Source organism: Pan paniscus, chromosome 3 (assembly GCF_029289425.2).
Source record: "Pan paniscus chromosome 3, NHGRI_mPanPan1-v2.0_pri, whole genome shotgun sequence".
Classification (NCBI taxonomy): Eukaryota; Metazoa; Chordata; class Mammalia; order Primates; family Hominidae; genus Pan; species Pan paniscus.
The window spans coordinates 156,012,931-156,028,183 of record NC_073252.2 but is presented as its reverse complement, the minus strand read 5'-3'; the positions used below and the strand labels follow the sequence as shown (position 1 = coordinate 156,028,183).

The following is a 15,253-nucleotide window of genomic DNA, read 5'->3' as shown; positions in this document are numbered from 1 at the left end:
GAGCGTCCAATGACTGCAGCATGGGGCTTTCCCAGTTAATCATCCATCCAGATTGCAACCACTTTTCCCATTGCCTTGTCGCCTGATTCCTGAATGTAGCCATGATGCCTAACTGTTCCCCTTTTCATGATAGTGATCTGGGGTCAGAAGGAGAGAGGCAGTAGTGTTTCCACCACCCCTATTTTCATCGTCCCAGTATATAAGAGATACATGGGAGTGGATAGTTGAGCACAAGCTGGACAGAATGAGGGCATCAAAACCTCTGCACATCCCTGTCTCTATGTCTCAAGTGTTTCTCTAATCCTTCCCAATTCATATTGAGTGAAGACAGTGAAATTACACCTTACTAGGATGTCATGCCAGGCAAATTTTTATTCTGGGTCCATGGACCATTCCTTAGACTCTAAGAGCTATCCGTGAACATTGGGGGATTCTGAAAAAATGCACTCAGAATTTTTGAGTGCTTGCTTTGTTCTAGACACTGCATCAAAAGTTGGAGATCCAGAGGACTAAGAAGTAGTCTCTGTTCTTCAGAGCTCTCAGCTTGGAAGACAGGAGACAGTGAAGCAAACCTACCTTACAAAAAATGTGTGATAAAAACCTCAATGGAGATATTTTTAGGAGGCCCTGTAGGCACAGAGAGGGAGAATTTAACCTAGAATGTGTATGTAGGGGGTTGAGTGGGAAATTATAAATACTTTTGGAAGAAGTAATGCCAGAACTGGTTCTTAAAAGTCACTGTGGGTGGTGTGAGAGATGGGATGGGTGCAGAAAGTATAGAGAGAATAGACTATGAAAAACGTGTGAAAGCAGAGTGTGTTCAGGAAATTGCAAATAGTTCGGAAAAACAACAGATTAGGGTTTGGGGGCACGATGTGAGTTAAGCTGTGGTAAGTGGAGAGTGAGTGTGTTTTATGTCCTGCAAGGAGCCTGGACTTTATCTTGCAGAAAATAGGGAGTCGCTGAAGGGTTTGAAGAAAGGGAGTGATGTCATGGGCTTTGCACTGTAAGAAGTAAGAAGGTCACTGAGGTCAGGAATTCGTGGCTCCTTTAACTGGATTAACAAAGGCTAAATCGCCCAGGACTGAGTCACCCTGATGTGACCAAGATTTCATCTGCAAAATGTGATTGTAGAGTCTGGCACAGTGACCACATCATCACCACCCTCTGAAGTCAAATTTGATTCCTGTTTTTTTAAAGTGGAATATTGAGACAGGAAGAGTCTTGGAGTTTCCATTTATACAGCAGAAGTTCAGGGCAGACCTAGAAAGCAGAAGTTCCTGCCCATTTGTCAGAACAAAGAAGAATGCCTTGTTTTCAGAGGAGAACTGGCGATTTAAGTTGTTTAGGTAGTTGGTGATGAATGAAGTCACAAGACATTCTCCTTTCCTGCTTCCTTGACTTCACACTTAGCTAACTCCTGAGGAAGTATGGAGATTATTTTAACTCAGTTAGGCCTAGAGAAAACAAACTATGAAGTGAAAAACAGTTAGATAAATAAATATATGAAACGTATTTGGAATCACGCAGAGATCTGTTTCTTTTTTATTATTTAAGTTGAAAAATGATATTTGTATATGTTTATGGGCACAATGTGATTATTTGATATATGTTTACAATGTGGAATTATTAAATTAGGCTAATTTAAAATTCCATCACCTTACTTATTTTTTTAAATTTAAATTTTAACTAATTTATTTTTTAGGCTTCTTCAAATCATAGGATGATTTTTTTTTTTGGGTGAAACATCGTAAATATATTCTTTTAGTAATTTTGATATATACGTTGTATTATTATTTATTATAGTCACCATTCTGTGCAATAGATCACTAAAGCTTATCCCTCCTGTCTAACCGAAATTTTGTACCTGTTGATCAACACTTTTCCCATCTAACCCCCTCTCCCAGCCTCTGGTAGCCACCATTCTACTATCTACTTTTGAGCTCAACTTTTTTAGATTCCACATATAAGAGAGGTCATGCAGTATTTGTCTTTCTGTGCCTGTATTATTTTGCTTAAAATAGTGTCATCCAGTTTCATCCATGTTGTCACAAATGACAGGATTTCTCCCTTTTTAAAGGGTGAATAATAGTACTCCATTATGTTTATGTAACAAAACACATTTTTCTTATCCATTTTCTGATGATGGACACCCAGGTTGCTTCCATATCTTAGCTATTATAAGTAGTGCTGCAGTGAACATGGGAGTGCAGACATCTCTTCGGCATACTGATTTCAATTCCTCTGGATAGATACCCAGAATTAGGATTACTGGATAGTATGGTAATTCTATTTTTAGTTTCCTGAGAAACTTTCATACTGTTTCCCATCATGGCTGTATTAATGCATATTCCAACCAGCAGTGCCAAGGGTTCCCTTTTCTCCAAACCCTCACCAACACTTGTAATCTTTTTGTCTTTTTGATCATAGCCCTTCTAACAGGGGTGAAGTCATATCTTATTGTGGTTTTAATTTGCTCCAGGACAAGTCCCTAGATTCAGGACTTGTTTGGCCATATAAAATCTATGCCTATGTAATCTACAGACTCCTACCTCCCCACCTACTGTTTTTAAAAATCATGAAAACCTTATGGAGGTTTATTTCTTTTCGCATTAAAGTTTTCCTTCAATGCGTTGTTGACAGTTGTGATGGGGCCCAACAGAATTTGTTTCCTATAACAAAGATGCCACTCAAGTTTGACTGGCTTTTGTTTTCTTCAATGGGTATTATAGAGTTGTTTTTAATGAAGGACTGGAGCTGGACTGTCACTTGCTTTTTATCTTGTTCACAAGGAGTCTTGGAACATGGCCCGTGCAAGAGAAAGAACTTTTGATTTCAGAGCTCAAGACTTTTCTTCTTATTTTTGCTCAGTGACAAATGCTCACAGACATTCGTAGCTCCACCCAACATGCTTAGCATTCACCTATAATTCCACAAAACCGCTCAGCCAGTGCTCAAAGTGAAGGGCATTTAATAAATCTAGACAAAGAAGATTGTGTAAAGCACTCATTCTAAGTGAATTTTCATGTTCATCTTCTCAGAAGAATGTCTTCTTTGTGCTTTTGAATAAAAAACGACTTGGGAGAGCACCAAATTCAGCGGAAATATTCAGATTTCAGAAAAAAAGAAGCTTTCCTGGCAAGTCTCATTTTTTAGGACAGCTATATAACTTTTAATTCACATGAACACCCACATATCTTTTAAAACCCGCTTTCTCACCACTGTGACAGAATTTTATCTCTTCACTTGTTGAGATTTCTCTAGAGAGTCCAGTACTGCATCATTTTGACAAACCTGAATGTGGAGAGATGAATGCTTCTCATCTCTGAAACACTTCAGGGTAAGTTGCTTTAACCAGTTTCCTGTTTTCAGAGGCTATTTTTCTGTCATCTCTTCAAATCCATCCAGGTTCATTTAATTCTTTCAAAAGCCTTATATTAACAGAAGTGGAATTCTCAACAGTAGTACTCATTGCTCTGAGATCTGGAGTTATACTGACTGCTATTATTACCTGCAAGGGCCACACACACGTATATGTAGCAAGAAGGCCTGTATGTGGAAAGGAACCACAGCCATCTGTGACTCAGTCTGTCTTACTGCTCACCATGCTTTCTTCTTGTTCTCTGGAAATCCCCTTTCCTGAGGTGCACTGATTTCTAGCAGGGCAGGAAAGAATGTCTTTATGCGATAGTTGGCATTCAAAATATTTTGCTGAGGGGAAATGGATGAATTGGGAGAAAAACATAGGCTATTAATTGAAAACCAATTATACTTATCAGCTGAACACTTTATTTGGCAGTTTGAGGACACCTTTTTAATGAATAGTATAGAAAATGTATCATTCCAAAAATTTGGTGATCTAAAATAGAGAAATGGTGACTGACATACAGTATACCCATAAACTAAATTAGGGGTTAATGTATAGCCTGTAGGCCAAAAATGGCCCACTGCCCGTTTTTATTTTGTGAACTAAAAATAGTCTCTATAATTTTAAATGATTGACAAAAATCAAAAGATTAGTGATATTGCTATAACCCTTGAGACTCATATGAAATTTAAGTTTCACCATACACAATAAAATGTTAATGGAATAGTTACAACCACTTGTTTATATATTGTCCATGACTGCTTTTGGGCTACACTGGAGTTGAACGGTTGCATAGTTGAATAGTTGTGATATTTTAGGCCCTCAAAACCTAAAATATTTACTCTCTGCCTTTTATAAAATTTGCTGATCACTGGGCTAGATTATTGCATTACAATTAAAGTGGTACTATTTAAAAATAATTAAACGAAATATTTATAGTATAATATTTAGCGAAATAATTATGACAAACTCTACATACAAGATGATCCCAAATAGCTTTTTTTCTTTGCATAATTTTTGCCTCTTTCTCCTGGTAGAAATGTAAGCTCCATGAAAGCAAAAAAACTTGACATTTATCTATTTATATATGTAGCTGCAGGTTCTAGAACAGTGCTTAGTGCACAGTAAATGCTCAAGAAATGGTAAAGGTCAGTTGAAGCCTGATGAATTATGTGATTATGTGATGTATATATGTAATAATCATCAGAGCAAAACCTTTCTGGGGCATGTGTTTATGTTAGGCACCATGCTGTGAATTTTAGAGGCACGATCTCATTTCTTCCTGATAAGGTCAGTTTTGAATGTATGTTGTTGCTTCATTTTACAGGTGAGAAAAACAAGGTTTAAAAAGGTTACATAACTTCTCTAATGTTACAAAATGAAGACATAATGTGACCAGAATTTTGTTGGATTCCAGAGTCTGAGCTCTAACCATAAGTTATACTCTTTAAAAAAAATTCTAGAAGCAGTTTACCTATTCAGATGAGAAAGAAAGGGATAGAAAAATAACTGGAGGTAAATATACAAATAACAACCAATTACTGGGAGATGAGGTTATAGGTGATTTTTATTTTCTTAGCTATACATTTTTATGTTTTTCTATATTTCATGAAATGAGCGGATTTACCTTTAATTAGTTTTACAATTAGAAACAAATGTTTCTAAAGGGAAGAAAAACAGCCCAGCAGGTTTCAATTGTTTATGTAGATCAATTTCCATATTTCTCCGAAGGCCTTATATGAATTGCTGAGGAAACTGCTGTCCTTCTGACCCGTGTGTTGATTTGTGTTGAAGTTCACTGTTAGGTTTCAACTCCCTTTGATTACTTTCTAGCCCTGAGCATGCAAAGTGCTGTTTGTGTGTATATAACTTTGGTTCAAAGACACTAATAGAAAGAGCTTCTTGGTGTTTATTTTTAGACGCCTGAAGTACACACGTTTGGAGGCTGTGTGTGTGTTTTCTATTTGTATTTGGTTATACTGGCCCAGTGCTGTCTTCCACAGCATGATGGATTGCTTTTACCTGGAATTTATTCTTTTAAAATAAATTGGCATGGTACTTGGGATATACACATTTAAAATTATCTGATATCTAAGAAGATAATTAGGCCCCAGGAACCCCAAATCATTTACTAAGGTAAAAAGACATTGGAAGGAGAGAGAGAGTGCTACAAATGAAGCTCTTTTGTTATGGCTCACATTTCTTTCTCTACTCTTCTCTTAGTTTTTTATCAATGATTGTGGCATATTTTCCATAATCCAATAGACTTTTCACATGCCCTGGCCTACATTGCAAGGCTAAAGGGAGAAAGATTTTTCTTTGAACAGAACTAGAATGCAAGTGATTAGAATGATTTAAGTGAATGCTATTCAAACTATTAAGGTTAGTATAACACCAAACTCAGGAGTGGTTTGAGAGGGGGACTGTTTCCTGTGTTAAAGACCGGAGATAAGAATTCTACAAGATGGCAAGACAGTAAGGTGGCAAAATAAAAGTTTCTAATAGGCCATAAAGTTATATATTGAGAACATGTAAGGCTATTTAAGAGAGGTTTTAAAAATTCCTGTGACAAGTCTGAACATTCTGGTTGTAATTTCAGAGGCCTCTGTTGTTCAGGCGTGTTAAGAATGAGTTAAGTGGGCTTTATTGGATCTTTGTAATTTAGTTGTTCTTATGAGGCACATCATTCTGATTTTTGAGTTATAAGCAAAGTTGCTCCACACCATCTCTTTGTGACTTTATTGGGCAGAAATGGGGGCTTGGGAATGATGTTATTGGTTTTAAGCTTAAAGTGTTGTTTAATGTGTCTGGATCATGGTCTTCCTTGTTTATGATTATTTCACTGGGGCTCATAATTCTTTGTAAAGTTTAGCAATTAAAGAAATTACATTTCTAAACTTCCAAGAGTGAGACAAAACAAATTGAGTGACAGGTTAAAAAAGATCATCTATGAACATGCAGTTGAAAAACTGACATTTGCTTAAATGCACTTTGTTGAGGTTATGTGTGAATAAATGATCCCTTACCAAGAGCACTGTTGTGCTTGCACAGTTTCTATCAGGAAAGAAAAAAACCTCTTGCCTCTTTTTTTCTGTCTTTGGAGATTATAGTGATTGGTGTGAACCATACAATTTCACTTTTAAATTTGCGACTTCTAAAAATTCTTTTTCTTCCTGACATCATAATGTGGCCTCAGAAAATCAGACAGTTGTTATTACAAATAAAGAGCAGCTCCACTCAGACATTGAATAGAAAATTATAAATGTCTGGATTCTTTCCCTTTTTGTGGTGGCTGCTTTTAGATGTGGAATAAAACCACATTAACCATAGGACGTTGTTATTGGTGCTTAGTAGCCTATTCCTGCCACATCTATAAAATATCTTGTTTAAATTTTTTTTCATTGTCTAACAATAATTTTCTGCTTTATGAGACTTCAAACAGGAAGCATTGAGGTATGAAAGTATTAAAACTTCAGAAGACAAAGAGATCATAAAATATTGTCAAATTAAACTCTCACATTTGATAGGTGAACGTGAGACTGTGAAAGAGTGAACGACCTGCTCAAAGACACACCCTGAGTCAATAGTGTGCTGAAAGTGTGTTTGTTTTTCTGATTCTATAGATGGCCGCCCATGCCCCATCATTCTTTGGGATGCATCTTTATCTTCAGCAAGTAATGACACCCATTCTTCTGTTAAGCTCACCTGGGGAACTTATCAGCAGTTGCTGAAACAGAAATGCTGGCAGAATGGCCGAGTACCCAAGCCTGAATCGGGTTGTACTGAAATACATCATCATGAGTGGTCCAAGATGGCACTCTTTGATTTTTTGTTACAGGTAAGTTTATCAAATCAAGCAAATAGTTATCTAAGACTGGCGCTGAGTTATATTAGCCTGACACTAAGGAATGTTCAGCACCTGGAGTTTTTATGAAGCTGGTGATAACTTCTATTAGCTTGGTGCAAAAGTAATTGTGGTTTTGGCCATAATGGCCAAATGTAGATGAGGCCTCCAGGTAGCAGGCTTCAGAGAGAATACATTATAAATGTTTCTTATCAGACTTAAAGAGGTACCAGACTCTTAACCTCTCCTGGAGCAGGAAAAAGATCTGGAAAGGGAAGGGGATTCTCTACAGAATGTAGATTTTCCGCACAAGGGACAGCTTGGCAGGGCCATTTCAAAATATATCAAAGAAATACATCTTGGGGTAAAATACTTTGATTTCTTTCAGGGCCCACTGTCTGCCATGTTGGTATCTTATTGCTACAAAGAGAATCTGTTTTGTCGGTCTTAAGTTCTGTTTTAATGTTAATGCCGGTCAACTGTGCCTGAATTCCAAAGGGAAGAATGTATAAGGAGGCATGCCCAACCACCCATTGCCATCATGGCCTGAACTAGTGTTCAGGTTTACTTTTATTTTTTAATTTTAATTTTTTAAAAATTTCAATAGGTTTTGGGGGGACAGGTGGTGTTTTGTTACATGGGTACATTATTTAGCGGTGATTTCTGAGGTTTTGGTATACCCATCAACTGATCAGCGTACACTGTACCCAATGTGTAGTCTTTTATCCCTCACTCTCCTCCCATTCTTTCCCCTGAGACCCCAAAGTCCATTGTATCATTCTTATGCCTTTGCATCCTCATAGCTTAGCTTCCACTTATGAGTGAGAACATACGATGTTTGGTTTTCCATTCCTGAGTTACTTCACTTAGAATAATGGTCTCCAATTTTATCCAGGTTGCTGCAAATGCCATTATTTCATACCTCTTTATGCATCAGTAGTATTCTATGGTATATATATACCACATTTTCTTTATCTACTTGATTGATGGGCATTTGGTCTGGTTGCATATTTTTGCAATTGCAAATTGTGCTGCTATAAACATGCATGTGCAAGTGTCTTTTTTGTATAATGACTTCTTTTCCTCTGGGTAGATACACAGTAGTGGGATTGCTGGATCAAAGGGTAGATCTACTTTTAGTTCTTTAAGGAATCTTCATACTGTTTCCCATAGTAGTTGTACTAGTTTACATTCCCACCAGCAGTGCAAAAGTGTTCCCTTTTCACCACATCCACGCCAACATCTGTTATTTTGTATTATGGCCATTCTTCCAGGAGTAAGGTGGTATCACATTGTGGTTTTGACTTGTATTTCCCTGATTATTAATGATGTTGAACATTTTTTCATATGTTTGTTGACCATTTGTATATCTTATGAGAATTATCTATTCATGTCCTTAGCCCACTTTTTGATGGGATGGTTTCTTTTTTTTTTTTTTCTTGCTGATTTGTTTGAGTTGCTTGTAGATTCTGGATATTAGTCCTTTGTCATGCATAGTTTGCAAAGACTTTCTCCCACTCTATGGGTGGTCAGTTTACTCTGCTGATTATTTCTTTTGCTATGCAGAAGCCTTTTAATTTAATTAAGTTCCATCTATTTATCTTTTTTGTTGTTGTTGCTGCAATTTGCTTTTGGGTTCTTGGTCATGAAGCCTTTGCCTAAGCTGATGTCCAGGAAGGTTTTTCAGATGTTATCTTCTGGAATTTTTATGGTTTCAGATTTTATATTTAGGTCTTTCATCCATCTTGAGTTGATTTTTGTATAAGGTAAGAGATGAGGATACAGTTTCATTCTTCTACATGTGGCTTGCCAATTATCCCAACACCATTTGTTGAATAGGGTGTCCTTTACCCACTTTATGTTTTTGTTTGCTTTGTCGAAGATCAGTTGGCTGTAAGTATTTGACTTTATTTCTGGGTCCTCTATTCTGTTCCATTGGTCTATGTGCCTGTTTTTATACCAGTATCATATTGTTTTGGTGACTATAGCCTTATAGTATAGTTTGAAGTCAGGTAATGTGATGGCTCCAGATTTGTTCTTTTTGCTTAGTCCTGCTTTGACTGTGTGGACTCTGTTTTGGTTCTATGTGAATTTTAGGAGTCTTTTTTTCTAGTTCTGTGAAGAGTTATGGTGGTATTTTGATGGGAATTGCATTGAATTTGTAGATTGCTTTTAGCAGGATGGTCATTTTCACAATATTAAGTCTACCCATCCAAACTCACATTGGATGTATTACCATTGGTTTGTGTCACCTATGATTTCTTTCAGCAGTGTTTTGTAGTTTTCCTTGTAAAGATCTTTTACCTACTTGGTTAAGCATATTCCTAAGTATTTTATTTTATTTTTTGCAGCTATTGTTGATTTGATTCTCAGCTTGGTTGCTGTTGGTGTATAGCAGAGCTACTGATTTGTGTACATTAATTTTGTATCCCAAAGCTTTACTGAAGTCATTTATCAGTTCTAGAAGTTTTTTGGAGGAGTCTTTAGGGTTTTCTAGATATACAATTATATAATAGTGAACAGTGACAGTTTGACTTCCTCTTTACTGATTTGGATGTCCTTTATTTCTTTCTCTTTTCTGATTGCTCTGGCTAGGATTTCCAGTATTATGTTGAATAGAAGTGGGGAAAGTGGGATCTTTGTCTTGTTCCAGTTTTCAGGGGGAATGTTTTTAACTTTTCCCCATTCAGTGTAATGTTGGCTGTGGGTTTATCATAGATGGCTTTTATTACCTTAAGGTACGTCCCTTCTATGCCAGTTTTGCTGTGGGTTTTAATCATAAATGGATGCTGGATTTTGTCAAATGATTTTTCTGCATCTGTTGAGATAATCATGTGGTTTTTGTTTTTAATTCTGTTTATGTGGTGTATCGCATTTATTGACTTGCTTGCATATGTTAAACCATCCTTGTATCCCTGGTATGAAACCACTTGATCATGGTGGATTATCTTTTTGGTATGCTGGATTTGTTTAGCTAGTATTTTGCTGAGGATTTTTGCATCTTTGCTCATCAGGGATATTGGTCTGTAGTTTCCTCTTTTTTTTTTTGTTGTGTCCTTTCCTGGTTTTCCTATTGGGGTGATACTGACTTCATAGAATGATATAGGGATGATTCCTTCTTTCCCTATCTTATAGTGGAATAGTGTCATAGGATTGGTTACAATTCTTCTTTGAATGTCTGGTAGAATTCAGCTGTGAATCCATCTGGTTCTGGACTTTTTTGTTAGCAATTTTTTAATTACTGTATTAGTTAGGGTTCTCTAGAGGGACAGAACTAATACGTTTGATGTATATATGAAGAGTTTATTAAGGAGTATTGACTCACACAATCACAAGGTGAAGTCCCACAGTAGGCCGCCTGCAAGCTGAGGAACAAGGAAGCCAGTCCAAGTCCCCAAATCTCAAAAGCAAGGAAGTCGACAGTGCAGCCTTCAGTCTGTGGCCAAAGGCCTGAGAGACCCTGGCAAACCACTGGTGTAAGTTCAAGACTCCAAAAGCTGAAGATCTTGGAATCTGATATTTGAGGGCAGGAACCATCCAGCATGGGAGAAAGATGAAGGCTGGAAGATTCAGCAAGTCAGCTCCTTCCACCTTTTTTGCCTGCTTTATTCTAGCTGTGCTGGCAGCTAATTAGACGGTGCCCACCCAGATTGAGGGTGGGTCTGCCTCTCCCAGTCCACTGACTCAAATGTTAATCTCTTTGGCAACATCCTCACAGACACACTCAGGAACAATACTTTGCATCTTTCAATCCAATCAAGTTGACATTCAACATTAACCATCACAATTACCATTTGAATACTACTGCTTGTTATTGGTCTGTTCAGAGTTTGTATTTCTTCCTAGTTTAATCTAGGAGGGTTGTATATATCCAGGAATTTGTCCATCTCCTCTAGGTTTTGTAGTTTGTGCGTGTAAAGGTGTTCATAGTAGCCTTGAATGATCTTCTCTATTACTGTGGTATTGGTTGTAGATTGCCCCAGGCTTAGAGGTCAATTCAGTTGGTTAGGGGCTTAGAATTTTATTTTTGGTTCACATTATCCTGCAATAATCATACTCATCATAGCTACCGTTTACTAAGGTATGAGGAATAGTCTTACCCCATTTGGGAGGTGAGTAAACTGAGGTTTGATGAGGTTAAGTATCTCACTCAAGTTCTTACAACCACTGAAGGCTGGAGCTGGGATTTGTTGGGATCTGTTGATGGTAAAAGTGTCTTCTTTCCAACATTCCATACTGTGTTTTAATGGTCAGTTGGCCATGTAACTTATTTTCCTTATTTTCTTTCCAGTTAAATTTATCGCAAATTTTTCATGAAGATTCTGCATTAGAGAATAATAAATATTGATCATCTACATAATTGTGTGACTCCTCACATTTTATAAGGCTTTCTTATGACTCTTTTCTCCCTTTGATAAATATCTCAGGACTTTCTCCACCCCCTTATTCTGATTACTCCCTTTCCCTTCGCCCATTTTAGAAAAAAACTTTTCCGTTGTTGCATTGTTAACTAGTATCTTGTGGAAATTTAGGATGGCCTTAGAACATTTGGGGAACATTATCCTTTTGTTAGTTCATTATTTTATGAGTGTGAGTAGGAGGAAGAAATTGCAGAGGGACAAAAATGTAGGAAGAAAACCAGTTTAGTACAGAGTCACAGTCTACGAAATAGGAACTTTGATGGAGGAGAGAAGGATCTCTGATGTCAGTGGTGCAGAGACACCAGCAAGGACTGAACTGGGGAGTAAGACATTTGACTTGGCAAGGAGGTGGTCAGCAGCCACCAAGTTCTGCCTCCTTAAAGAGTGTTCAAGGGTCCTGATACGGGGCTGTAACTGGTTTTAAGCATTATATATTCATTATCTCATTATTCCATTTTATTAATGTACTAGTTCTGTGAAGTAGGCATCCTTTCTCCATTTTATAGGTAGGACTGAAGCACAGAGAAGTTATTATCAAGAACTATGAAGAGTCTGGGATTTTACTTTACTTGGAAGATAACAAGGTAGTCTGCCACAGGTTGATAGACATTAGCAGAAGATATGAGACTCCTGGGTCAGAGACAAATGACTTTATTACTTATGATATAGCAGGTGGCATCAGTTTTATGCTCCCTTGCCTCTCAAGTTCTATTGGGGTGATAGAGTGGCCTTGGTGAATGCTTCAGATAGTGTGTTTATGTCACTGCTGAGAGACTCTAAGCTTAGGAAACCCCCCATTCTCTAAGGGGCTGCTAGTTAACCTGCCCAATATTTGCCTCAGATGGATACATTATCTTTATTATCTTTGTCAGGAAACAAATCTGCCCTTCATCTCAGAGGGAGATATTCTCTGGTGTGCTAACACTCTTAAAAATACATGCAGAGGCCGAGCGCGGTGGCTTACGCCTGTAATCCCAGCACTTTGGGAGGCCGAGGCGGGTGGATCATGAGGTCAGGAGATCGAGACCATCCTGGTTAACACGGTGAAACCTCGTCTCTACTAAAAATACAAAAAATTAGCCGGGCATGGTGGTGGACGCCTGTGGTGCCAGTTACTTGGGAGGCTGAGGCAGGAGAATGGCGTGAACCTGGGAGACGGAGCTTGTAGTGAGCCGAGATCGCGCCACTGCACTCCACACTGGGCGACAGAGTGAGACTCTGCCTCAAAAAAGAAAAAAAAAAAAAAAGCAGCATGCAGAACGAAATCTAAGATGTGCAGAAATGCCATGAAGAATTGTCTCTCAACAATTATCTAACTTGTTCAATGTTACATAGCTAGTAAGTTCCTAAACAGAGGTATCATCAAATCTGGCTGATGGTGGATTCCATATTTTTAGCCATAGTTGTATAACTACTACCAAGTTATCCTTGGATTAATGAAACAAGTCAATATGATAAAATGTAATAGTAATAAAGTGGAGAATGAATGAAAATACCTAGAGTGAAGTAGGTAAAAGTTCTCACTATGAGGTCAAGTGTTTGGGGAGTGGTAAGCAGAGATACTGAAGTACTTGAGAATGATTAGGACAATGGAAAGTAAATTTTGAACCTGGCAGTGAAGTCTATGAGAACGGACCTTGAGGTTTGAAGCTGATAAACATAAGAGCTAACCTATTGTGAATAGAGGGCAAACCCTTATGTTTTCTAGTGACATGTATTTTAATTCTGAACCTGTCAACTAAATCTCATTCTACCCTACTGCCTTTATCATTTTCTTTTCTATTGAGGGAAGCTCCATTTATGCAACATCTATTGTGTGTTATAGTGAAGAAAACAACCACAATGGTAGCAAAGTAGTACAATGTGATTATCCTCACTGTCCCACTCTCAGTTTTTTAAAAACTATTTCATTAAGAAAATATAGTGCATGAAACGAATGATAGATCCAAGGATTGCTGGATGACATAATGTAAGGTCTAATTTTTATGAGGTCAAAAGAGAAGAGCACTTTGCCATAAAATAGTGGAGGAAGAGTTTGAGTAGGATTGTAGGCTGTCAATGATAGAGCAGATAGGGAAAAGCATTAGTAAGAATATAAGATTGGTCCTGATCTTATAACATTCAGGGCATTCTAAATATACCATTTGAAGCAGAGAGTTCTTTGAGGGGAGTAGTAATGCTTGCTGCCTCTAAGAGATATGGTTCCTCAACATAGAGGAAGAGAGATGTTTCTCCAAGATGTCTGTTTACTTTGTAACTTTCTACTGTTCATACATGTTCCTGACTGAGCAAGAACAAATTCCAGCTGATCCCCAGTCTTCTTCTGAGTGCATCTGCAGCTTTAATCATTATCTTGCCTATTGTCTGTGGTCTTGAGGACTTATCTGAACATGTGAAATCACTATTAGGAGTTTTCAACAAAAATAAATATTTCAAATCTGTTGCCCCCTCTGCCTGGGGTGAGAGGGCCTTTCTCTTTTTTGATGCTCCATAAGGTTGAGGTCTCTGCAAGACTTTACTAGAATTTACTCAAATTATAACACCAAGATTGGAGCTCTGGATTTTAGCTATGGCTAAAGCACAAAGCTAAAATCAGAAGTTAATCTGATTATTAGAAGTTAATTTGGTTAGTATTTACAAAAGTAATACTATTTGTCAAATTATATATTCAGGGATAGCAATTGAGAGAGTGGACTTACATATTTTGTTCATTCAATATTTATTTATTTCCCACAGTGCAAAATGTAAGAGGCTAATTTCTTGTAGATGTTGCGGCATTTTACAATTTCAATAGTAAGGTATGAAAGTACCTCTTTCCTTTTCTCTTACCAACTGTGGGAAGTGGAAAGCAAACTAATATTTTTGCTAATCTTGTAGATGGTGATGGGGTGTTATTTATATTTTTCAGTTTTTCATTTTGAGTGATATTGAGGATATTATATTTTCTTTCCCTTTTTAAAAATAGAGACAGGGTCTTGCTCTGTTCCCCAGGCTGGAGTGCAGTGGTGTGATCATAACTCACTTCAACCTCAGACTCTTGGGCTCAAGTGATCCTTCCACCTCAGCCTCCTGAGTAACTGGGACAACAGGCATATGCCACCACACTTTTTTAAAAATTCAAAAAAATTTTTTTAGAGACAGGTCTCATTATCGTGCCCAGCCTGGTTTCAAACTCCTGGGCTCAAGCGATCCACCCACCTCAGCCTCCCAAAATGCTGGGCTTGAGCCACCACACCCAGCCTCTATTTTCAAATATTTATTGATTATTTATATTTTACTTTCTGTGAATTGCTCATTCAAATCATTGTGCTTTTTTATTGCATTCTGTAGCTTTTTCTTATTGATTGGTAAAACGTTTTTGTATATCAAGAAAATTAGCGTTTGTCAATCCTATGTCTTAAATAATTTTTCTTACTTTGTTGTTCTTCTTTTGACTTGGCTTACAGTAGATCTTACTCCAGAGGAGTTTTACTTGTTTTTAATAAAATCATATCTTGATTCTTTTACTTCCTGTATTCACCATCATACAAGATTTTTTTAAATTTAAATTTAATTTTTTTTTTTTTTTTGAGACAGAGTCACAGAGTCTTGCTCTGTTGCCTAGGCTGAAGTGTGTTGACA

At 37.4% G+C, this 15,253-nt stretch overlaps 1 protein-coding gene across 5 annotated transcripts in view; it reads left to right on the top strand.

Annotated features, from left to right (window-relative positions):
- Positions 1-15,253, top strand: part of GASK1B (golgi associated kinase 1B) — a 58,151-nt gene that overhangs the window by 20,255 nt on the left and 22,643 nt on the right. For all 5 annotated transcript variants that reach the window (XM_055111971.2, XM_055111970.2, XM_003822547.5 and 2 more), the window contains one exon: positions 6,991-7,205. In XM_055111971.2, the coding sequence (XP_054967946.1) occupies positions 6,991-7,205 (215 nt within the window). The remainder of the gene's footprint in view (positions 1-6,990; positions 7,206-15,253) is intronic.